The 25409-nt window shown below is 43.9% G+C and overlaps 3 protein-coding genes across 14 annotated transcripts in view; 1 reads left to right on the plus strand and 2 right to left on the minus strand.

Moving 5' to 3' along the window:
- On the minus strand, window positions 1-5363 carry cdkn2aip (CDKN2A interacting protein). Of its 2 annotated transcripts, none has more exons than XM_085408391.1 (4): window positions 4956-5363; window positions 3618-3867; window positions 3406-3530; window positions 1-2163 (listed from the first exon to the last, which is right to left on the minus strand). In XM_085408391.1, the coding sequence occupies exons 2-4, from the start codon at window positions 3863-3865 to the stop codon at window positions 1574-1576; spliced, it is 963 nt and encodes a 320-aa protein (XP_085264517.1). In that variant the 5' UTR covers window positions 3866-3867; window positions 4956-5363; the 3' UTR covers window positions 1-1573. The 2 variants fall into 2 exon arrangements, with proteins under 2 accessions (XP_085264517.1, XP_085264513.1); XM_085408387.1 differs by lacking the exon at window positions 4956-5363 and adding an exon at window positions 4270-4409.
- Window positions 4598-19589, plus strand: tubgcp4 (tubulin gamma complex component 4). The gene is made up of 18 exons (XM_085408383.1): window positions 4598-4729; window positions 12855-12983; window positions 13080-13202; window positions 13274-13327; window positions 13402-13458; window positions 13746-13825; window positions 14806-15007; window positions 15084-15249; window positions 15337-15461; window positions 15558-15608; window positions 15692-15797; window positions 16090-16197; window positions 17123-17267; window positions 17354-17531; window positions 17820-17954; window positions 18044-18160; window positions 18239-18378; window positions 18491-19589. The coding sequence occupies exons 1-18, from the start codon at window positions 4652-4654 to the stop codon at window positions 18495-18497; spliced, it is 2001 nt and encodes a 666-aa protein (XP_085264509.1). The 5' UTR covers window positions 4598-4651; the 3' UTR covers window positions 18498-19589.
- Window positions 19348-25409, minus strand: part of tp53bp1 (tumor protein p53 binding protein, 1) — a 19259-nt gene continuing 13197 nt past the window's right edge. For 10 of the 11 annotated variants that reach the window (XM_085408327.1, XM_085408348.1, XM_085408337.1 and 7 more), the window contains 7 exons: window positions 25147-25338; window positions 23634-23813; window positions 22623-22811; window positions 21291-21385; window positions 20882-21078; window positions 19773-19909; window positions 19348-19681 (listed from right to left, as the gene is read on the minus strand). In XM_085408327.1, coding sequence (XP_085264453.1) covers window positions 19482-19681; window positions 19773-19909; window positions 20882-21078; window positions 21291-21385; window positions 22623-22811; window positions 23634-23813; window positions 25147-25338 — 1190 coding nt within the window. In that variant the 3' untranslated portion in view covers window positions 19348-19481. The remainder of the gene's footprint in view (window positions 19682-19772; window positions 19910-20881; window positions 21079-21290; window positions 21386-22622; window positions 22812-23633; window positions 23814-25146; window positions 25339-25409) is intronic. The other variant, XM_085408358.1, reaches the window with a different exon arrangement.

The raw sequence follows: 25409 nt of genomic DNA on the forward strand, positions 1-25409 counted from the left end.
ACACACTTAGCTTAGTTTCAATTTGGTTTATTTAAAAATTATATAGAAACAGGAGCACTGGTGTAAACGTACATGGAACAGTACAGATACTCACAATTTAACGCAACCCTGTTCAATTTCAACCGAGACTGCAAGAAAGAAACAAACACGTTACGGCAGCACGTTACCCTCAAACACATCAGAAACACACACGCGTGTCCAAACGCACATTCTTCATATTAACAACCAAATACTTCAAACTTTCTCTTTTTTAACATCAACTTATTAATAATAATATCAAAGAAAAGCAGTAGCATTTACAGTCAAACAGGTACTGTAGTTGGCAGAGTCTCCCTCAGTTTCTGTCTGAATAATAATAAAACAAACAATCTTTAGTTAAGTCTGTGTGGACATGTTTTTAAATCACTTAAGCCTGGGATGCCAGTTCCATGAAGAACTGCAAACCAGTAACCATGACTGTAACCAGGATTTCAGAAGTTTATCTCAACTAAGACATAATCAACGCACTGTTTCTCCAAGCTAATCAAAAAATTAAGAATAATGTGATCAATTCAATAAGGTGCAGCCTAATATGATATCACATGTACTGTTACAGTGGGCGACACTCATATTAACAATAAAACCAGTGTTTAGAAAAACCAGGGAATGTGCAAGTAACAGGTGTGAGCCAAAAGCTGCCAGTTTTTCTCCTCTTGGCTCTGTATGACATCAGCGAGAGCAGGCGTGGCTTACAGCACACTGATCATACTGCTGTTCATGACAGGCAGCCAATTAGAATACAGCTGACTGAGAGGGAAAGGAGCTGAATCAGCTGGTTTCAGACAGGGGGAGGGGCTGAAAACAAGGAAGAATGATTGTGAATTATGTTACAGAGATGGGAATGAGCATGAGAGGTCCCCCTCTTTAAGTGCAGCTCACGACAGAACAATGTCATTGCAACCCTTCACAAGTACAATTAAAGGAAAAGACTGACATTTATCACTGAAACAAGAAAAAAGTAAACTAAATGTGGACTGGTGCGCCACAGTCTGATGTTTTTAATATTCTCAGTAAGGAACATCATGTTTAGAAGAGAATCGTTACCCTGACAGGTTATTGAAGCTGTTATTGTTGAGACCGTGTGACTCACTTTGCTTGTAAGTTGGAACCTAAAAAACTCGATCCCTACCAATCAAATAACACCTCATGTACTCCTGTGTTACAGTCATGAAATCAGCAAATAAAAAGCTGTGACACAGGAAGTGGGGACGAGCTACTGGCCAAACTGCTTAAACAGTCAAACGGTGTAATATTGCAGTTTTGCTCATTGGTGGCTGCTTTTAACCAGTGCCACAGGCGCCCACTCCACACTTTGGTTCGCTGTTTGCTGTCTTTACAACTCAGATAATGGCTGAAAATATCAGGTACCAGGTAAGATTATTTAGAAATGAAGGTATTGTGTGAAATGCACCATGACAGTTAATGCTCCAAGTTACCTAATATTCTCTGGGATTAGCTACGATGGTCAGCTGCATAACAGTCTGGTCCCGACACAGGCGCGAACACCTTCAGTAGCTCCGCCCAGTCAAAGCTTCTACGATGAACCGTCTTCCAGCTGCTCGTCCTGAAAAGGGTAGCTGAGAGCAGGAGGAAAGCCCTGACTGCGGGGCTGTTCATCCAACAGCATCAGATCATCCACGTCTTTTCCTTTGTACCTCCGCCGACAGATCTTTACAGTGACTTTCCGCCCCTGAAATACTTTAAGGGCTTCTTTGGAAGCCATGGCTCTGGCAGCGGCCTCGTCGCGCCCATATCCTGTGCCCATGAAAACAGTCTGACAGCGAATTTCACACACGTGGCCTTCCTTCTGTGTGCGTCCTGCGGGGAGGCCCGTGATGTCCTTAAGCGGCACAAACACGCACGTCAGGGTTTGCTTGCACGACTCCACGCAGCTGCGAAGGATTTCAAAATGGTCCAAGTTGGGCCCAAAGCCCCCGGCCGACACCAGCTTCCACGCCACAGCCTTGTACAGGCGGTTGAAGAAGGGCTGGTGCTCAGCTGGAGCCTGTGGAGGTGGTCCCAGCTTCTGACTCGCAGGCCGCGCCGCCGTCCTGAGCGTAGGTCTGCTGTCGAGCTCATTAGGCCCAGCCTTGGCTCTTTTCACGCAGGTGTCATCCTCAAGCTCTGCAAAAGACGACACAGCAGGCAGGAAAACGTTCACTGCACAGGGATCTGCATTTAATGAGGAAACGGAGCCTCAGGTGTGGGTGTGGAGAAAACACACTGAAACCTCACAGCAACAGAGAACAGCAGTGAATGGATTTGTTGTAACGAGCTACAGAAAACTGTCAAATCTATTCTTGGATTGAAGTCACATCACTTGTAAAGGCCGTCCAAGGTAACCTTAAGCTGTTATCATGGGGAATGAAACTAATGTAAATGTTACTCTGTGTTCATATATGTCCGTGGTCACACGTGTGACAGGATCTCTTTTGCTTCTTAGCATGCAGTGTTTGTTTTTTGCACTTAAACACCCTGCAGCCCGTTTGTGGTAGATGCTGCTCCCTGCTCTGTCTGCGGCTTAGTCACAAACACACAACAGACACAATCCAGATTTAAAGTATTACAGATTTACTGCTGTTTGCATTCACAGCCGCCATCATGGATTGTTGAGTCAGGCTTGGTCGGCTGCTCCGACTTTCTGAGTTGGGAATCTGACCTGCGGCGATGTTCCAGTGGAAATTCAGAGCGTGAAGTCACTAATAGTATTTGAATCCAATGCAATCACAATGCACGATAAGCATTTAAGCATTGTTAACGGGGCTTTTAAATAATATACACAACTACAGCCAAATCAACATGGCTGTAGAATATTATCTTTACGGCTGTTTTTGATGACATCATCTGTACAGGTGTGTTAATGTCACCTGTCACCATTGGTTTTCTATGTATGTATCACCCTGAATATTCCACAGAAGGTAGAAGTATGAGACTGCAGGCCAAACACTCAGCTTTGCAATTATTTGCATTATATTTCAATTATTATTTGGGCTCCTAATGATTAGGTAATCTGCATAAAAGAAATATTCTTCTGCATTCATTTGTTTTGTCATCGAGTGTCCCCATTTCTCTACAGGGGTCAAATTTGGCTAAAACTCAGCTCGATCCCTGAGGATGGATGGAGCCTGTGGTCAACAGGAAGTAACTATTATGCCAAGGTTACAAAAGGCAACCTTTGAGGAGGATCATTAACAGCTGCCTTCTAAGTGCAACAAATGCATGATTGTGTCTTGCATTAATGAGTAGCCGAAATCAATTAATTATGATTTTCTGTCGTTACCAAGCAGCAGCAGAAAAACCTGGACCCCATTAAATAACATGTAGTTAACCTGTGAAGATGAAATGTTAAACATGTGCACTGCTTACCAGCTGATGTGCTCCTCTTTCCTCTGGCAGTGAATTCATCTTTTGTTGTTTTGTGAACAGGAGGATCTTGGACTTTTATCCCTTCTCCCATCTCTTTGATCTTGTCCATTACAGCCTGTGGATAGCTGAGGGATTTAAAAGGTAACAATGAACTCTTGTTTTAGCGGAGAGCATCCACAGCTTTGTCATTCTGCTTCATCAGCGTGTCCTACCTGCAGCCCAGGAAAACGTGATTAGCCCAGACCATGGACAAAGAGAGCAGCCTGTCCAGGCTGCTGCTGGAGACTCCTGGCTTCACTGTCGGGAAAGCCTCCATGTTCCTAAGGATGAACTCTCTCCGAGCGACCCACTGCTTGTTGCTTTCACAGTAGCTTCTGAATGTTTCCACCCATTGGGCCAGCTGCGGATTCTGGCCCAGGTACTCTGCAACCACGTCCTCTCCGCCACTCTCCCCCGCCATCCCTGCATTCAGACACGGTTTTACGGTTAGAAGAACAACAGAAAACTAGCAGCAGCTTATTTATTTGTTAGCGGTTAGCAGTGCTAGCGTGAATCACGCCACTTAAACTCAACAAGATGACGTAAAATGGCGGTGGCCCTACTAGTTTTAAACCGCTGGTGTTTTCCTGCTGACTTGCCTAAGAGCAGCCTAACGTTTGTTGTGTCAACTAGTAAATATACCAGAGTGGACCCAACAAACCGACTCCACGAACTAACGTTAGGACATACGGCTAGTGGAATAACATTAGCTACAGCAGAAGACACGCTAACAGCAAAAACACAGACATAAACGAGAGTAACGGGGTTGCCGTTGCTTGCACAGGAAATATAAAGTTTGTATTTTATACAGTAACTACGACATACCAAATGCTCTCCGTTGCGATGCGTTTCAGCTAGTTACATGGCCGAATGATGACGCCAGACTCGCGACGATATCTTAGTGCACAGGAAAAAAAACTACAATTCCCATGAGCTGGCTTGTGTATATCACAGAGCTCATTGAAATCCAAACAAAGCACGCTTGGAGTTGCTAAAAGCTCTTGTCGATTTTAAAAACAAATAACATCGCAAGCCTGACTACTCCACTACCGAGGAGTACTGTCTCCTGCTCCGGCAGCACTCTTCCCGTGATGCTTTTCGCGCTCACGTAACAAATCTGCGACGGCTCCGGCGGCGGTTTGTTTTGGTGGCTGAATGGGAATCTCTCCGCTACATTTCAATTTCAGACACTTTAAGTTTAATTGACATGATTCACGAGCTCTTACTGGCGCTGAGCGGATACCCGGGGACGATTTTTACATGGAACAAACGAACCGGTTTACAGGTAACACGGAAACACTGCAGTTCTCCGATACGATAACTTCGCCCAGATGTTAGCTAATATGCATGTGGTTACAAGTCAAAGCTTGGCAATGTATTACAATTTAATTATGCATGAGCTAAATTATTAGCTTTGGTAGCACTATATTAAGGATATACATTTTTGCTAGGATAGTTACTGAACGAGACAATTGGCAGGTTTAAATACTGCAAGATGAAACGTCACTCACCTGCCTCTTTATTAGGTACCCCTGTTCGTTTACGCGAGTATCAGCCAATCACATTACTGCAAATCGATGCATTTTGGCATGTAAACATATTCAAGAGGACCTGCTGAATGTCTGTGAAGGTCCTCAGTCATCCAGGTCATCGTAGTCTAAAGAGCTTGGAAAGAAAAGCGTCTGGACTTCTTTAAGTTGCTTGAAGACGTTTCACCTCTCATCAGAAAAGCTTCTTCAGTTCTAAGGTCAAATGGTGGAGAGTCCCAGATTAAAGCCCTGTGGGAGTTTCCTCCGAGAGGGACAAAGGACCCCCTGGTGATCCTCTATGAGGTGCCGTAAGGGACATTATTACTGAAACGCTCTCACACACACTACTGAAACGCTCTCACACACACTACTGAAATTTTAGCTCTCACACACACAACTGAAACGCTCTCACACACACTACTGAAACGCTCTCACACACACTACTGAAATTCTCTCACACACACTACTGAAATTTTAGCTCTCACACACACAACTGAAACGCTCTCACACATACTACTGAAACGCTCTCACACACACTACTGAAATTCTCTCACACACACTACTGAAACGCTCTCACACACACTACTGAAACGCTCTCACACACACTACTGAAATTTTAGCTCTCACACACACTACTGAAACGCTCTCACACACACTACTGAAATTTTAGCTCTCACACACACAACTGAAATTTTAGCTCTCACACACACAACTGAAATTTTAGCTCTCACACACACTACTGAAATTTTAGCTCTCACACACACTACTGAAACGCTCTCACACACACTACTGAAATTTTAGCTCTCACACACACAACTGAAATTTTAGCTCTCACACACACTACTGAAATTTTAGCTCTCACACACACAACTGAAACGCTCTCACACACACTACTGAAACGCTCTCACACACACTACTGAAATTTTAGCTCTCACACACACTACTGAAACGCTCTCACACACACTACTGAAATTTTAGCTCTCACACACACAACTGAAATTTTAGCTCTCACACACACAACTGAAATTTTAGCTCTCACACACACTACTGAAATTTTAGCTCTCACACACACTACTGAAACGCTCTCACACACACTACTGAAATTTTAGCTCTCACACACACTACTGAAACGCTCTCACACACACTACTGAAATTTTAGCTCTCACACACACTACTGAAATGCTCTCACACACACTACTGAAACGCTCTCACACACACTACTGAAATTTTAGCTCTCACGCACACTACTGAAACGCTCTCACACACACTACTGAAACGCTCTCACACACACTACTGAAATTTTAGCTCTCACGCACACTACTGAAACGCTCTCACACACACTACTGAAATTTTAGCTCTCACGCACACTACTGAAACGCTCTCACACACACTACTGAAACGCTCTCACACACACTACTGAAACGCTCTCACACACACTACTGAAACGCTCTCACACACACTACTGAAATTTTAGCTCTCACGCACACTACTGAAACGCTCTCACACACACTACTGAAACGCTCTCACACACACTACTGAAACGCTCTCACACACTACTGAAATTTTAGCTCTCACACACACTACTGAAACGCTCTCACACACACTACTGAAACGCTCTCACACACACTACTGAAATTTTAGCTCTCACACACACTACTGAAACGCTCTCACACACACTACTGAAACGCTCTCACACACACTACTGAAAAACCAAGGCATTTCAGTTGAACAGGAAGGCATTTCAGTTGAACAGGAAGGCATTTCAGTTGAACAGGAAGGCATTTCAGTTAAACAGGAAGTTAATTCTTGACAAGGAAACTGAAGGAAAAAGTGTTAGATTTCAAACAAACCACTACACAGATGTCTACTCAGCAACCTGTTAGTTAGGGGTGGGTTTTTATAATCGATTTATTGATTAAAATCGATTCTGGCTTGGATAACGTGAAATCGATTCATTAAAATCCTGAATCGATTTTTTAATATAAATTTATTTTACCCGAAATGCCAGAATCTCTGGTGAAACCTCACAAAATTTCAACAACCACCAAACAGCTAAGACAGTAAATGAGAGCAGGTACACGGCTTCTGCACAAAGACGTAAACACACAGCGCGGACCCGCGGATCAGAATCAGTGAGATGTCGCCTTTCTCACCCGACAGCACGGACACGGTCGGGGCTGAAAGCCGACAGCTCGCTGACTCTGATCTGTCGGCAGGTCCGCGCTTTGTTTTCACGCCGTTTTTGCGCCGATTCTAAAGCTGTTAGTTTTATCTCTCTCCAAACAATATTGACTGAACCAGCAGCAAAAGAAGATCCAAACTGCGCTTCACATAAACATCGTCATGAATTCCCTCACTGTTTTGCTTCCACCACGATAAAATCGCACGTCATGCACAGCCCTCTCTCTCTCTTTCTCTCTCTCTGTACTTCAAGAACAGTCTAAAAATCTGTTTTCTGTATTATTCGCTTGCTTGTTATGCACAAGTCTACTGTTGTTTACAGCGCAGTCGGCCGCTGTTTTTTTTTTTTTTTCATTTTACATACTTCCGAAAAGAAAACCTAATTTCTGCCGTTCAATACTGAATAAATTTAAACTTTTTAAAATTATGCAAAATGCAAAACGTTAGCCGTGTCTCTAATAAAACCGCTGTAACGTCAGAGGTAACGTTCATATGTTAATGGTTTTCTTTCGTTTTTGATGTACTGCAGAATATTTTTTATAAAATCCCAGGCCAGGAAAACCACCTTCATGTTTTTATGTGTTTTATCTTCAGCTACTTTGACACAAAGGCATCTGCTGTGATGCTCACACCTTTGATAAAGTCTTGCGTGTGTCAGCTTCCTTTTTTTAAATACAAAAATATGTAAATGTACTGATCTGAATTATAATATTTCTGACTGTCAAAATTCCCCATAATCAAATCGAATTGAATTGAATTGAATCGTGGAACAAATCGATTCTGGACCTTAGTGAGACAGCTGCATTACTTAACAATATATTAGCCTCAGCATAAGTCAAAATTTAGAATAGCGGGAGACGTGCATTATCCTGGTTATTTTTTTTGGCATATGTGCTTTTTGTCTTTTTTTAGCAAAGAAAAATATCTTAAAATCATCAATAAAACCAGGGAGAGAAGGCTTAGCGTTCCTCCATTTAGCACAATGGATATGATATTTACTCAAAAGTATGATGATGTTAATAATGTCTGAGACATCCAATGCTAGATGATCCATATAAAAAAAATTATGATGTAATTCAAACAGTGGCACATCATTAATATTTAGGGAAATCCAATTTTTTAAGTTGCACCAAATACATTGTGTGATAGGGCATAGGGAAAAAAAAGATGTTCTAGGGTTTCATTTTCATCAGTACAAAAAGAACACTGATCCACCTCAAAGCCAAATCTCTTTTTTTAGAAATTCTGCCACAGGATTAATTTTGTTTAAAGTGTGTTTCTTTAACTTTAGGTATAGGCTATTTCATAAATTTTTAGTATGCTTTATCCAGTGTATATGAAATAACTAAATTAGAACCATGCCATGTAACCATTCTGTTGTAACTATGAAATATTTTGTCTTTGAAGAAACTACTAACAAATTTCTTATTGCATTTTTATCAAACAGCTGACATTGCCCTAGCAATAAATTTGGGAGCACTGATGAGAAATTATTGTATATCATAAAAATTTTAATCAAATGAAGCAGAGGCAGTGGGACCAGTTCACAAAATTTGTTATATTCTCTTTGAGAACAGTTTAGACAATATTTTTCTGAAAAGTCTGTGTAACTTAGAATGACACCGTTATCATCCAACAAATCTGTTATGAATATAATATTTTTGTTCAAACCAGTCACTCTTGAAAATTGATTTTTGATTAAGTGTTATTACCCTATTATTCCATAAGGTTGAATTATGGGGAGAAGTTGTGGGTAAATCTCATTTTCCCAAAAATGCAACGTCTGTTTTATAAAGTTTGATATCTTTATGGGGATTTTATTTGCCGCAAAATCACATTTCGAATAAATTCTAATCCTGTATACTATTTTATTAAACAAGAATCATGGGATGTGGAGCTAAGTAGAGTCTGGCTGTGACAGACAAGATTTTAACCATTTAATTCTAAGGGTGCCAACCATAAATTCTAATTCTGGAGTTTTGATACCACCTTTATTGTATCCCTTCACAAGCTGAGATCTTTCTATGTAATGGGTTTTATTCCTCCACAAAAATTCGAAAACATTTCTATTTATGGTTTTCATGGTATTTATCGTTTTTTTATTTTTATATTGTTTACGTGGCGCAAAAAAGGTTGGGGACTGCTGTACTAGCAGGTTGCTGAGTAGAAATCCTTGTAGTGTTTTGAAATATACCACTTTTTCCATCAGTTTCCTTGTCAGGAAACAACTTCCTGTTCAGCAGAAATGCCTCTGGTTTCAGTGGTGTGTGTGAGAGCGTTTCAGTAGTGTGTGTGAGAGCGTTTCAGTAGTGTGTGTGAGAGCGTTTCAGTAGTGTGCGTGAGAGCTAAAATTTCAGTAGTGTGTGTGAGAGCGTTTCAGTAGTGTGTGTGAGAGCGTTTCAGTAGTGTGTGTGAGAGCTAAAATTTCAGTAGTGTGTGTGAGAGCTAAAATTTCAGTAGTGTGTGTGAGAGCGTTTCAGTAGTGTGTGTGAGAGCTAAAATTTCAGTAGTGTGTGTGAGAGCGTTTCAGTAGTGTGTGTGAGAGCGTTTCAGTAGTGTGTGTGAGAGCATTTCAGTTGTGTGTGTGAGAGCTAAAATTTCAGTTGTGTGTGTGAGAGCTAAAATTTCAGTTGTGTGTGTGAGAGCGTTTCAGTAGTGTGTGTGAGAGCGTTTCAGTAGTGTGTGTGAGAGCGTTTCAGTAGTGTGTGTGAGAGCGTTTCAGTTGTGTGTGTGAGAGCTAAAATTTCAGTAGTGTGTGTGAGAGCTAAAATTTCAGTAGTGTGCGTGAGAGCGTTTCAGTAGTGTGTGTGAGAGCTAAAATTTCAGTAGTGTGTGTGAGAGCGTTTCAGTTGTGTGTGAGAGCGTTTCAGTTGTGTGTGTGTGAGAGCGTTTCAGTAGTGTGTGTGAGAGCTAAAATTTCAGTAGTGTGTGTGAGAGCGTTTCAGTAGTGTGTGTGAGAGCGTTTCAGTAGTGTGTGTGAGAGCGTTTCAGTTGTGTGTGTGAGAGCTAAAATTTCAGTTGTGTGTGTGAGAGCGTTTCAGTAGTGTGTGTGAGAGCTAAAATTTCAGTAGTGTGTGTGAGAGCGTTTCAGTAGTGTGTGTGAGAGCTAAAATTTCAGTAGTGTGTGTGAGAGCGTTTCAGTAGTGTGTGTGAGAGCGTTTCAGTAGTGTGTGTGAGAGCGTTTCAGTTGTGTGTGTGAGAGCGTTTCAGTTGTGTGTGTGAGAGCTAAAATTTCAGTAGTGTGTGTGAGAGCGTTTCAGTAGTGTGTGTGAGAGCGTTTCAGTAGTGTGTGTGAGAGCGTTTCAGTTGTGTGTGTGAGAGCGTTTCAGTTGTGTGTGTGAGAGCTAAAATTTCAGTTGTGTGTGTGAGAGCTAAAATTTCAGTAGTGTGTGTGAGAGCGTTTCAGTAGTGTGTGTGAGAGCTAAAATTTCAGTAGTGTGTGTGAGAGCGTTTCAGTAGTGTGTGTGAGAGCGTTTCAGTAGTGTGTGTGAGAGCGTTTCAGTAGTGTGTGTGAGAGCGTTTCAGTTGTGTGTGTGAGAGCTAAAATTTCAGTAGTGTGTGTGAGAGCTAAAATTTCAGTAGTGTGTGTGAGAGCGTTTCAGTAGTGTGTGTGAGAGCGTTTCAGTAGTGTGTGTGAGAGCGTTTCAGTAATAATGTCCCTTACGGCACCTCATAATCCTCTACCTAATCACACGAGCCAAGGTCACAATCAGCCAGGGTTTCGGGTGAGCTCATTGTGAAACCTGGCCCCACCCTATCATGTGATTTCCTGAGGTCAGATGGCCCAGGATGTGAGTGGGCGTTAAGGTGTCTGGGAAAGATCTCAAAACTGGATTATAGATGGCAGACAGTTGGTGTCGTAAACCCCGCCTTTGCTCAAAGATGGTCGCTCACAGTGGACATAAATGGCTTCTTTCACTCCTTTCAAACCATCTATCCTCTCTGTCCAAAATATGAACATTGGCGGCCTCGAAAGAGTGACCTTTGACCTTCAGATGCAGATGAACAGCTGAGTCTTGTCTCGTGGAGGTGGCTCTTCTATGTTGTGCCATGCGCTTATGAAGTGGCTGTTTGGTCTCTCCAATGTAGAGGTCTGGCATCATACACTACATTATTAAATTTATGTTTAGGAGTTTTGTCTTTCGGGTGAACCAGTTTGGGTCTGAGCGTGTTGCTGGGTCTGAAGTAATCTGGGATGTCGTACTTGGAGAAAACTCTCCTGAGTTTCTCTGATGCACCGGCTACATAGGGGATGTTGTTGTGTCTGTCTTTCTTATCCTCCCTCGCTGGTGTCTGATCTTCTCTTCTCTGCATCTTTGCTGACTTGATAAAAGCCCAATTAGGATAACCGCGTTTCGCCATCTTACAATGCTGTGATTGCAGCCATTCCCCAACTCTCTCTGAGTGGTACTCATGGTTATTGATCAGTGGTTGTTGATCAATGGTCATGAGAATTTGCATAGTCATGATGAAGGAACTGACCTCCCAACCCATTGTTCCTTCAGTGGGCTGGTTTCAGTCATTATGCAAATGTACTGTTTATAAGATTGAAACCTGCAGTCAGCTGAGACTGAAGACGTCACCTGGATGGTGACGAAACGTTTCTCCCACTGAAAACGTCCAGATGAACAGCTTTTGGAGATTCATATATAGATACATATTATCAGAGTACCTGGGGTCTCTGATAAGAAAAACCCAGGTAGTGAGTTGTGGCTGAAATATTCAGTGTATAATTAATTTATTAGACAAGTTTCAAAGATAATCATTAGGGGTAACACAGGGAGGCAACTGCTCCCAGTCACAGTGTTCAGCCAGGCTGCATGTGTGCCTGACTGTATTGGGAATGCATGCAAACATCATGCAAGCTGCACACAGGTCTGATGTGACGGTGCCAGGCTGTGCAGCATTCTGCTGCCCTCATTACAAAAACACAGCATCCAGTAAATAATCGAATACTAGCAACTCTGTAGTGAACACTTTCAGCCACTTCAGGAAACGGGAACGACGCACCAGTTGCAGATTATGTCATGATGTCATCTTCACTGCACATGTAAGACCTGTGCACATACAGTGTGCTGAGTCACAACAACTGAACGTTTTCACTGCAGACATGTGAAATGGTTAAAATAGTGCAAGTAATGATGTCATGGCTCAGTTCTGCTAAAAAGAAGTACATTGATTTTGTTTATTTGTCATTGTTCATGTGTAATGTTGGGGTAGTGCACACTTATCTGAAATATGGTCAGAGACTGTATAATGTATGTACAGGCAACCCATGGGAACTACGAGCTCAGAACAGCAGGAATGACGGTAACAGTAAAACACACCATGAAAATGCATCACGTCAGAACTAGCAAGAGACATACATAAAATGAAGTATCAGTGTTATATTTTATGTTAAATGGTTATATATTTATCTCTTTATCAGCACTTTATTTTTAAGATTGCTTTGTTGTAGGTTACTATGACAACGCCCTGCAATAAATAAAGTTTCTCTGATTCTGATTCAACTTTATTTAGTCATTTAAAGGACAAAGGAGAAGCGATTTACTGATTTAGCCTCGTCTGGATGAAACTGTTGCATTTTACAGTATTAATAGTGACTGAAATCAGAGGAAAGGAGGCGCGTTGGTGTAATCCATCATTCTAACTTTTATGCATTTCTTAGGCACACATAACTTGTTTTTACGTCACCTTCAGGTGTCCCAGGACCTGCCCTTCCTTCACCCCAGTGAGACCAGTGTCCTCAACAGACTCTGTAAACTGGGCTCAGATTATATACGCTTTACAGAGTTTATAGAACAACACACGGGACATGTTCATCCACAAGTGAGTCCTAAAACATTTATACGTGATGATTTTTTTTCTTTTTGACTGCGTCTTAGACACAGTCTCATTGTTCAGTAATACGTCCCTGCTGTGCAGGAGCATCACAGCAGCCAGCCCAGCCAGACCGGGCTTCATGGGATTTACCTGCGGGCTTTCTGCACGGGGCTGGACTCCATGCTGCAGCCCTACAGGCAGGCCCTGCTGGACCTCGAACAAGAGGTAAAGTCAGGAAAGAGCCAAGAACAGCACCGCGTGTGAGACGAGGCTCATTTCACTCTCGTTTGTTTCAGTTCCTCGGAGATCCACATCTGACGATATCCCATGTTAACTACAAGCTTGATCAGGTAAAGACTAAAAAACACATGAAGATTTTCTTCTTAACTAAAATCTAATGCTGACTTGGTTTGTGTTTGTTTAGTTCCAGTTGCTGTTTCCATCTGTGATGGTGGTGGTCGAGACGATAAAGTCACAGAAGGTAAAGCAGAGACACATCATTACTGAATAAAGGAGAGACAGCAGCACTTCTCCAGCATCTGTTCACTGAAAGTCCAAGAAATGAATACTCTTCTCTCTCTGTTTAGTAATGTAGCATACCAGCATGTTTCCTATGGTATATGGACCATAATAGAATAGATAAATGTGTTGTTATCGTCATGAAAATGGACCTTCAGATGAGCGCTTGGTCACCGTACAGTGAGATGCTCTGTAATGCATCAGGAGGGCCTGGCGTGTTGTAAATACCTCTTGTGTCTGCTGAATTAGATCCACGGCTGCCAGATCCTGGAGACGGTGTACAAGCACAGCTGTGGGGGGCTACCTCCGGTACGCATGGCCTTGGAAAAGTAAGTCTATGTTTATCACAGTTTTAGCGTTGGTGTAAAAATACATACGTTATCCTGCCACAGAGACTGTGTGTAACCCTGTGTCGGTGTTTCCTTCATGAGCTAAACATAAACTCATTTATCCCAGCGAGCTATTCAAATTCATTGATGCTCATTCCTCGTGACCTCGACCCGTGCTTTGATTGCTTATTCATGTGAGAGTTTGTCACCGCTCCAAACTACAAAGGACAAAGCACGTGAACTTCATTAACCTGTGGACTGTTTTTAATGCCTAGTTGTCATTGTGGTGTTGATTGTATTATGGTGCCACGCTTTGAAGGGTTTTCTACAGTGAGTTCAGTACTTCCTCTAATAATCGTTCGTTTTGAAGGTTCATGTGTGCAACAGTAGAGCTGATGTTAAAGACAGATTCAAGTTCCTGAAAGCTGAAGCAGAAGTGCTTTGGATCAGCTTCATAAACACTTCACTGGTTACTTTATGGTCTCAATCACCAGCTTCAGGTTTGTTTAGCAGGATTCTGTGAATCATGTCCTCACGTACACTAAACATGTTACACTTTAAGGCGTGGCTGCTGTCTGCACATTCTTCTCTTTCTCAGTCAAATTTAGTTGTATTTATATAGCACCAACGCCTCAGGTGCTTTATACTGTAAGGTAGAGAAACTCTGACAATCATATGACCCCCCTATGAGCAAGCACTTTGGCGACAGTGGAAAAGAAAAACTCCCTTTTAACAGGAAGAAACCTGCAGCAGAAGCAGGCTCAGGGAGACCAAAGACACACAGAGATGAACACTAACACACAGTGTGAGGATAGAACTGGACGTGGTGTAGTTGTCCATTGCTGCTGTTTCTAAAATAACGTTTTGTGGATGTGCATTGTCTTGCATGACAGCACGTGCCATAGAATCAGTAGGATGTTTATACTTTCTTATCATTGAACACTGATATCAGCTATCCTTTTGTTTTTTTGAATGTGCAGGATTTTGGCCGTGTGCCACGGTGTGATGTACAAGCAGCTGGCAGCTTGGATGCTGCACGGGCTGCTGCTGGACCAAAGCGAGGAGTTTTTTGTGAAGCAGGGTCCCAGTGCTGGAGGAGCTGCTGCCAACCAAGAGGAGGAAGAAGAAGACCTGGGACTCGGAGGCTTGAGCGGGAAGCAGCTCCGAGAATTACAGGACCTGGTGAGTGGCACGCACGGACGTGCATCCAGCGCTGAACTGCGAGTGTCTTTTAATGTCGGTGTGCGCTGTTGTGCAGAGGCTCATCGAGGAGGAGAACATGCTGGCTCCATCTCTGCAGCAGTTCTCCCTGCGCACAGAGATGCTGCCTTCTTACATCCCCATCCGAGTGGCCGAGAAAATCCTCTTTGTGGGAGAATCTGTCCAGATGTTTGAAAACCACAACCACAGCCCATCCACAGCTGGTACTGGGAGCTTCTGTTGTAACCTATTGGAGTGTGACCTCTTCTTTTTGTGTGGAACAACCCAACATGTTTCCTTTGTATTTTCAGGCTCTATACTGAAACACCAGGAAGACATGTTTGCTGCTGAGCTGCATCGACTCAAACAGCAGACGCTTTTCAGCCTGGTGGATTTTGAGAATTTGATCGATCGCATAAGGAGCACAGTGGCAGAGGTGAGCTCATCAGGGACAGCATCATTTTTAGCATTAAAGAAGGAAAACTAGCGAGCTGCTTTTACAAAGCCCTCATGCTGTCTTACTGATTTGCAGCACCTCTGGACTCTAATGGTGGAAGAGGCAGATCTGCTTGAGCAGCTCAAGGTTTGTCCTCATCGCCCTTGGTTCTGCATCATAAATCAGCGTGAAATGAACCGTGCTGATGTTTGTGTTTTCTTTGTTCCCAGATCATTAAGGACTTCTACCTCCTGGGTCGCGGAGAGCTCTACCAGGTTTTTATTGACCTGGCGCAGCACATGCTGAAGACTCCTCCGACGGCTGTCACCGAGCACGGTAAATATTCTCAAACAGCTTCCCCTCTCTGCTTATTTGTTCACAGGTAAGTTACACAGTTAAACACAGTATGCAGCTGTTTGTCATGATGTGTTCACGTCTTTCGTGCCGTGCTGCATGCCAAAAAAAGAAGAAAAATCTTAATGATAAAACAAAACATTTGCAAGAAACAGACACATGACTTGAAATGTGTGCAGGTTCTGTGTCTCTGCTCATAAAGCAGCATTAAGGTAAAAGCACACTCAAGGTCAAAGCTCTTGCAGCGTCATATCATGTAATTTCTTTTGCACAGATGTAAACGTAGCCTTCCAGCAGGCAGCTCATAAGGTGCTGCTGGACGATGACAACCTCCTGCCTCTGCTGCACCTCACCGTGGACTACCAGGGCAAAGACGGCAAAGGTGGGCTCACTGGGTCACAGTGCAACCTTTGTTTAGGAGCCCCACTCCTGATGTCGTAAAACTCGGCCTGTGGCGGGTGGCGCCCTCTGCTGGCCGAAACTGTTTTTTCCAAATGAAGCCTTCATGCTTTGTCATCAGGTTAAAGCTGTATGTCTACAGCTGCATCATCTGTCCAGTGTTTTATTACAGTTAATACAAAGAATTTATACTGTGACACAGCTACTGTGTTTACTGATCAGATGTCAGATACCCTTATGGTGTACAGGACAACGTGTATATTTTGGCCTATTTTTGAAGTCATAGCAGAATAAACAGAAACGTGGATCACAGAGTGAATGAAACACAGAAGTACAAAGTTCTCGCTTCACTGAAGGTTCGATATCCCAGCTGTTGGGGCTAAAACATTCCCACAAAGGGAAAACCAGCATCCTGCCCTGCAGATGCATTTCAGATACAACATTCTTATGTTGTGATTGAGGCCAGTGTGAAGACGAGGTTTGGAGAACTTTGATTAAAATAGGAGAGGTTCCTTTTAGATACCTACATTCAAACCGTCAACATGTCATATTTATCATTAATCACAGTCATCCCTAAATGTAAGTTCATATAGGCTGAGAGAGAGCTGTTAGTCATTCCAGTATAAAAGCATGTAAAAGGAACAATTAGTCATTTATTTTATTTTAAATATCAGAGTCAGTGTTAAGAGACTGTTAACAGGACTAATCTACATACAAACAAGTATTTATTTATTTATGAAGCACTTAAATCAAACGCTACATATCAGATGTGTGTTTCGCCACACCATAAACTGCAGACTTCAGGTTTTAAACCCTCCCCCACACACACTCTTACAGACAGTATTCACCTGGTGTACTTACACCTGTTATCTCGAGCTGATGGTTAGTTACTGTGCCTGCTTTCTCAGATGCGTCACTCCCCAGAGAAGGAGCCACTCCTCCACAAGACACTTCCCCTCGCGAGGTTCCTCCCACAGGCTGGGCAGCCCTCGGTCTCACCTACAAGGTCCAGTGGCCGCTGCACATCCTCTTCACTCCTGCTGTGCTGGAGAAGTGCGTGTTTTCACCCCTTACTGCAGCTTTGATGTGTTTAGTCCCAGTGCATCCAGTCACCGTCCTCTCCTCGTGTGTGTGGTCAGGTACAATGTTGTGTTCAGGTACCTGCTGAGCGTGAGGCGGGTGCAGTCACAGCTGCAGCACTGCTGGGCTCTGCAGATGCAGAGGAAACACCTGAAGTCCAGCCAGACGGACGCTGTGAAGTGGAGGCTACGCAACCACATGGCCTTCTTGATCGACAACTTGCAGTATTATTTGCAGGTAACAATGCAGCCAAGAATTTTAAACTACCAGCGCACAAGATTATCATTTAATGACTTTTGCAAAAGGTTTTAGGTGCCATCAAAGACTTTCCAGCTCAGGGTCTGAGAGATTTAACCAGTTCTCCCATATCCTACTTAAAAATTGACTTGTGGCTAAATTAAATTACATTTCCAAGTCTGATGCAATCAGTCTCCATTCCAACTCAAGCTGATGTTAAAAACCATCATAGGAATAATAATTCAAGGAAAAAAGAATCACGTGCTGTTTGAATTATTTAAACTGCAGGTGGATGTGCTGGAGTCTCAGTTCTCTCAGCTGCTTCAGCAGATCAACTCCACCAGAGACTTTGAGAGCATCCGACTGGCCCACGATCATTTCCTCAGTAACCTGCTGGCCCAGTCCTTCATCCTCCTGAAGCCGGTATGAGACGCCAAACAGAAATGATGCTCAGCTGCTACATTTCACCCTCCTTACCTGAGGCCGCTCTGCTCACCTACTCTCACTTTCAGGTGTTTCACTGCCTCAACGAGATCCTCGAGCTGTGCCATAACTTCTGCTCTCTGGTCAGTCAGACTGTGGTTTCACTGGACGACAGGGGAACCGCTCAGCTCGATCTGCTAGTCAAGGTAGCGAATACACACCTTTTTTCCCTCTGTCTGAAACTGTAAAGAGATTTTTGTAATGCCAACTCTGTCAAATTTCAGGGCTTCAGACGCCAGTCATCCCTCCTGTTCAAAATTCTGTCGAGTGTTAGGAACCATCAGATAAACTCTGATCTGGCTCAGCTGTTGCTGCGACTGGACTACAACAAATACTACACCCAAGCTGGAGGCACACTGGGCAGGTAGGACCAGTGTGATCGTCATCTATAGCGCATGTCCAGGTGCAGAAAAATTCAACAGACGGTCATCATGTACCACAGTTAATCTAAAATATATACTTCCTGCTTTTTTCAGTGTTTAAGAAGAGCGCACAGGAAGTTATTTAACCTGCAGAAGAGACTCCCATCAGTGTTCTCCACCGAATCTTTGAACAGCCAAATTACAATGATCACTTTCACTGTAGTAATACTGAACTGAGCAGATAGTTTGGGTTTGTTTTACATGCAGAGATGATCAAACTGCTCTGAAGTTAACATGAGAAGCAAGAAAAATGAACGTCGCTGTTTTTGTAGAGCTCACTGCATCAAAAAAAGACATTTACATGTAAGAGAAAGTCTTAACTTGAGTGGAAGTAGTTCAGTGTGGCCCAAACAACCAAAGGAAAAGTCTGTTTGTTCCCTTTGTCGATGAGATCGTGGAGAACAGTCTGATCTTTGTTTGATAAAACTGTAGAATTGATGTAAAAGATGAGATTGTGACATCACCTGGTTTCTGGATTTGAAATGACCACATACCATATATCTGAGCAAGCAAGGTCCTATTTGTGAAAGCAGTAGGTAGCCCTGAACAGACGGGTAAGACAGTTGTCAAAAATAAAAAAAACGAGTGCTTTTTAAACCATCAGATCTCTGTAAATGCGTGTAGCCATGGCGACACTTTGCTATGCATCTATTCTAATTGACAGATTAGCATCCTACACTGGCAGCTGCCAGTGTAGGATGCTAATCTTTATGTTTAGCTTGGCCTAAAGCACAGACATGGATTCAATGTGCAGCCTGTCATCGAACTACGCTGGATCATGGAGGCAGAGCTCACAGAAGCACTGCTGGATGTAACGTGGGTGAATCCTCCCTTTGACTCTTGTATAAACTGTAAATATTAACGGCTTGTTGCGTGTACCATTTTGTGTGGAGAAAATAAACATCAATGCATTAAAATGAAACAAGGGTCACAATTTATTATCTCATAAAAACGGACAGGATCAAGTTATATACAGCAGAAGCATGCAACAGAACTAACGCTCAACATTTAGCTTGGTCAAAGGCATTTTGCACGTGGGGTCAGATTATGAGGACGACGAGGACGAGGAATAGTCGTGGCAAAACTGAGGCTTGCAATCGAAAGCCAGGCGCTCCCCGCAGATGAGACTCTGGATGAGCCACTCCGGAGACACCAGCGGGATTTCCTGTGATGTTGCGCTTTTCTCGAGCAGCGGCGGACAGGCATGGTCTGTCACCACGAGGTCATACTTGCCAGCAGGAATGTCTAAGGATGGAGCGGGAAAGTGAACGCATTAGTTTCAGCACAGCAGCGAGACAGGGTGCATTGTTTGGACATCACTGTGTGGATCCTGTACCAGAGTCGTCTTTGTCTGCTTGGAACTGCCGGACGGAGGAGCCTCCACCCATGGTCATCAGCTGGGCCCAGAGTTCCACCGGCTTCTCAAACACCAGAAGAGCCCGCAGGCCTTTGAAGGGGCTGCAGCGAGGATGCCTGAGAGACAAACAGAAAAGATCAGAAAGAACAAAGGCTCTGTGACTTATAAACAAGAACACTTTGGTTTATTCCACATGGAAATATCTTAAAGTACCATCATAAAACAATGTCACAGCAGATGACATCACTTAAGACTGACATCACTGAATCAGCTGGGATTCTTACACCTCTGACCTCGTGAGGACGAGGAACAGTAGGAGAAACCAGAATTTTATCAGCACGTTTTCACACTGGTTTCCATTCTGAAGTAACATCCAGCTGTTACATTGTAGCAGACGAGACTTTTACCCCCTAATGTGCTGAAATCTGCCACTTTACTGCTCACAAGGAAAGACGTTTATTAGAAGAGCAGAGATCAGCCATGTGATCCGTTTCATTTATTATACAAACAGGTCAAATGACGAGGTGGGTGGAGCTTGATTTTGCCTTTGAGTGTCAATTCCAATAAAGATTTTTCAAAAGAAGATGGTCGTTTGACTTCTACACTGGTGTTAATTTGGACCAAGTCTGAATCCAAACTGCACTGCTGGCTTCATCAGTAAACTTACAGCATTTGGTGCCCACACGTGTTGTTTGGGGTGGCTGTAGCTCAGGTGGGAGAGCAGGTCATCTACTGATCAGAAGGTTGGTGGTTCGATTCCTGGCTTCCCCTAGTCTGAATGCCAAATATCCTTGGGCACGATACTAACCCCAAATTGCTCTCTGATGCATGTGTGAATGTTAGAAAGCACTTAGAAAATGTGTGTGAATGGGTGAATGCACAAGTTGTGTAAAGTGCTCAGAAGAGTAGAAAAAGCGCTGTATAAGAACCAGTCCAGTTACCATTTGGTTGTTTGTTGACTTTCATGTTCCCCCAATAAAAACAAATCTTTTGATGTGATGTGCAGCAGATGTGCTACATTTCATATGGAACCTTTTATTTTTGCACCGTACCGATAAATAAATCCCAAACAGAAAGCAGCCTCTCACCACTCCACTATGGCATCGTCCAGCCCCACGCCGGCAGGCAGCAGGTAGTTCCTGTAGTTGAGCAGTTTGTTTTCTTTGCAGCAGTCTCTCACCCATATGTGCGACACACACGGCACGCCGCTGGCTAAACACAGCAGGTACTTCCTGGTACGGCAGTGCTGGTCCGCGATGAGCAGGCTCTGGTAAGCTGCCTTACACTGAAAAGGGAATCAAACACACACTCATTTACTGCACTGCTTCAGACTTTAGGTGATGTTTGTAACCACGGAGAAGACCACGTGCATATGACCAGCCACTGATATTGCTTTGGTGAATACAGCCTGGAGCTGGACAGATTTATGGCACAGATATGTGTAACATAAACATATCTGTGTGATCACAGGCACATGCTAGTGTTTTCATTACTTACCTGTTCTTCATTGAAGTTTGGTAGGATGAAGCCTCCGCCCGCCTGCAGCTGGGTTTCTGTGTATGACTTGTTATACGGACCCGTCTGCACATAATCTGAAGAGAAAAGCATGAAAGGAGGCAGGAAGAGCGTCAACAATTGTAATTAGGGCTGAGTCCAGTGTGTAGTTAGCCAGCCGCACATACTCTCATGTTTCCAGTGGTGAATGTTCATATTAAACAAAGCCAGTTTCACATAATGAAATAAGTCTGTGCAAAACGCTCGGGATGCTCTGAACACCCACTTTCAGAGTGTTTTTCTCAGAGCGGATAATTATGTTCCCCTCATCTGTCTGTGAGGCAGCTAAGCAGAAGAAAGCTGCCTGGAGCTGCAGCTGAAACAGACTGTTTCAGACAGAGGATGAACTGAGGAGCTGCACCGAGGTCAGCATAGGACGAGGATTACTTTCAGCTGTGAACCATGTAAACCACAATCAGCCCCCTTTAATATCCCGAGATGCACCTGGCTGCACATTATATGCATTTTGTCATTGTTAGTTCATTGTAGCTCATTCGTGGTTGTTTTGATGTTCCAATACTTTTTGGAAATACACAAAAACATTACTTTGAGTGTTAGCTACCGTGAACATTTCTGCAAACCGTGGAGAAAACCGTTTGTGCAGGTCATCACACTTTTTCTGATAATGTGGAGTCCTGTTCAGTTCAACAGTATTTATATTGCACCAAACAATGACAACAGTCGCCTCAATTTTCTTTATATTGTAAGATAAAGACCCCACAAAACTAGAGAGAAAACCCAAACTATCAGACACTTGGCGACAGTGGGAAGGAAGAACCCTCCGCCAGCACCATGACCAGTTGGGGCGTGAGGGGCACCAGCACCACATAGTGGGAAAGAGGTAATTATGGCCCAGAAATCAGCACCACAAAATGATGGGCTAAACTGGACCCAGTGGTGCTACTGGAAGAAGTTTTACTCACTGTAGTTTAAACTGTGATTCTCCCACAGTGGGAACGAGCCCGATAAGCAAGTTTATGCACCAAATGCTTCTCAAAAATGTGGAAACACAGTGTTATTAAATGCACGATCACTGGGGAAAAGCAGTAAGAGTGAGTGTTCATGTTCATCTGTCCAGGCACATGTATGTGATGATATCACTGCTTCATCAGTGAGCAACACTGCTGCCGCCAACAGAAAACCCTGTCGACAGCTACGTTTGGGCTTCCAGACAAATCTTTATGCAACATTAGTGTTTATGTGACATAACTGAAGGCTCAACTCTGGGCTTTGTCAAAATCAAATCTGGAGGTACCGAAGCAGAATCTGTCTCACCCTCCTCATCCTCGCTCGTGAGCTTATTGGTCAGGCGGTCGGTCTCAGACGACGCGGTCAGCATGAAAGCGAAGCCCATAAAGAGGGATGTGTTCTGGGGCAGCGGACCGTGAGAGTCTTCCACGTCCCCAGACTGACCCGGGACATCGGTGCCACTGCCCGAGGTATTGCACACACCGACCCGCTGAGCTGAGGACGCAAACACACGCAGGACTTAGAGGTTAAAGACGGGGAACAGTGCTGCACTTTCTTTAAAGGACGAGTTCACCCAAAGACACAATAAAGCAGTTTCTCACTTATTTTAACCATGGAGATAGTTTCTGATGTATTGTTGTGACGTGGGGAAGAGTTCCTGCCCAGAGAATAAAGCAGGAGTGTAACAGCAGCATCATTCCTCACAGCACAGGAAATAACACACCCACGGTGGGCGCACAGAGCTCAGAGAAACTGTTTCTGTGATGTGGCTGAACTCGCCTTCCCAACGTCAAACAGAACAGCTGTGCTCACATAATGCACCCGTGAAATCCACTTCCCTTCCCCTCCACCCGTGAAGAACACCACGCTAAAACTGCGGGTGAGTTATTCATTACCGAGTCAGTCTCAGCAGCAGAGGACGCACACAGGCCGCAGACACAGGTCTTCATTATGCTCAGTACAAAAATGGCATATTACTGATTTCACATGAACAACAACCTGAATCAAGTCTGCATCAGGATGAATAAAACAGTTTATTACACACAATCATTAAAAGTCATCTTAAAACTGTTAAAAATCAGCTGCTAATCATCAACAGTCCATTAAAACCAGTTTGCATCGCGTTTAAAATCACAACTTTAAAATTCAAAGTTAACTGCAATACCATAAATATATGACATTAACCCCAACAAACCACACACACACACACACACACACACACACACACACACACACACACACACACACACACACACACACACACACACACACACACACACACACACACACACGGTCACGGCGAGTCGGTCTTCGTACCAGCTCTGGCCCCCGCCCCCCTGCGCCCTCTCTTGGCCGGCCCCTGGTTGTCCTCTGAGGCCATCAGCTTCCTCTTGCTGGAGGTTCCCGGGGAGCGAGGGCTGTTGGAGGAGCTGCGGTTGGGAGTGTTCTGACCTCCAGGGGTTCCTCTGCGTCTCCTCTTCCCCTCAACCAAGTTATCTGAGGACAATAATAAATATCAGCAAACTGAAGGGAACACTCAGCTTGACACAGTAGCATATATTAGGTTTAAACACTGGTCTCACTATAGGTCTCAGTGTATCTGAAGAGCTGGACGACGTCTGTCTGCTGATGATGCTTTGGACACTAATATGAGCTGTAGGATGACACAGGTAGTCTTTACTCTCGGGAGCAATAACACAGGAGGAGTCTGGCGCAGGAACAGAGCTTCTGTATTAGACGGCCACGCCTGCTTCCAGAGCAAATCTTTGTACGTCATCTGTCTCCTGAACAATTAACCCTGATCTCATCATAACTTACACAGGCAGCATAATCTTAATCGTCATGTTTTGAATGGTGAACCCAAGCCTTAAATGACAGAGGGCGGAGCAAAGAGCAAACACACGTGTCTGATCAGAGGATGGTGGCTTTGTTTGTTGCTGTGGGTTTTATTAAATACAGCTGCTGCAGAAAACGATCACTGTTAGGAAGGTTCAGTGTGCCGAGGAAACGCTGCTCTGGTCTCATTTTTCAGTGCAGCTGTATCAGCGGGCACGAATGAAAGGCGCCATGGAGCACTCCTGATGGCGTTCTGTACGTTCTACCATTACATTAAACCAGGGCTCTCAAAGGTGCCTTTAAGCTGAGTTCAGGATGATGCGTGAACACTCCAAACAGGCTCACAGCCCCCTGAAGCAAACCAAGCTCTTCCTAGTGTATTCTTTAGACAGAGTGCTACATGTATGCAGGACTTCTTCCCAGCTCTCTGAGCCTGCCGTTTACATACTACTGCATTTGCCTGCTGGGCCAAACACACAGACTTCCTGTAGTTACTGCCTCTAAGCATTAAAATAAGTGAGGAACCTCTAAGGCTGCATATCTGAGTAAAAAACTAAGAACGGGACCTCGTCCTTTTATAATGACCCTGTGCTGACCCGACTGTCATCACAGAGGAACGCACGGGCCAGAAGAAGATGCTAACACTGGCTCCACACCATACTGTGTACTGTAACAAACACACTATAACATGCATGTTATTGGTTCCTTCTGTCTTCATCATGGATAAGAATGATTGGCTTTGAAAAGCTCTAAAAACAGTGAGAGCTGCGATCAGAGGAACAGACGCATCAGTCGAGAAGAGGATCAGAAGGAACCTGGTTAAACTCAGGCTGAACTTTCTATTGGTCTGTTTCAAAGAGTTTGACCTGTTTAAGGAGGACGGTAGGTGAAAATAAAATCCGTCTTGTCGAGGTTTAAAACAGTTAAGCACAGTCACGGGCAGAGGCGGTACCACAGCCGTGTGGGTCCATCCTCAGCTCTGCAGCTGCCTCACCCAGACTGATGTCGGAGGCCTTGGCCAGGGGAGTGGTGGGCTCGTAGGGCCCGAGGCTGTGCTGCTCCCTCAGCTTGTTTCCCTGCTCCAGCGACAGGATGACCGATGTCCTGTTGTACCACTGCCTCCGACCCTCCTTCTCCACGCTGTAAAACAGCTCCTGGCCCTCTGTTTTATGGCCCTTAACGACACCTGCACAAACACAAGAACCATCGGTCCTGCATGTTTTAGTCTTTCATGCAACGACCACAGAAACAGTCAGA

Source organism: Rhamphochromis longiceps, linkage group LG1 (genome assembly GCF_057381845.1).
Source record: "Rhamphochromis longiceps isolate RC_006_pf linkage group LG1, R_longiceps_female_GT1.1, whole genome shotgun sequence".
NCBI classification, from domain to species: Eukaryota; Metazoa; Chordata; class Actinopteri; order Cichliformes; family Cichlidae; genus Rhamphochromis; species Rhamphochromis longiceps.

Excerpts from the sequence above, each read along its gene's own strand:
- tubgcp4 (XM_085408383.1), top strand. The coding sequence starts at position 4,652 with ATGATTCACGAGCTCTTACTGGCGCTGAGCGGATACCCGGGGACGATT. Across the intron at positions 13,328-13,401 it reads TTAACTACAAGCTTGATCAG|TTCCAGTTGCTGTTTCCATC; the intron begins GTAAAGACTAAA and ends GTGTTTGTTTAG. Across the intron at positions 17,532-17,819 it reads ACTTGCAGTATTATTTGCAG|GTGGATGTGCTGGAGTCTCA; the intron begins GTAACAATGCAG and ends TTTAAACTGCAG.
- cdkn2aip (XM_085408391.1), bottom strand. The coding sequence starts at position 3,865 with ATGGCGGGGGAGAGTGGCGGAGAGGACGTGGTTGCAGAGTACCTGGGC. Across the intron at positions 3,531-3,617 it reads CACGTTTTCCTGGGCTGCAG|CTATCCACAGGCTGTAATGG; the intron begins GTAGGACACGCT and ends TAAATCCCTCAG. Across the intron at positions 2,164-3,405 it reads AAAGAGGAGCACATCAGCTG|AGCTTGAGGATGACACCTGC; the intron begins GTAAGCAGTGCA and ends CGTCTTTTGCAG.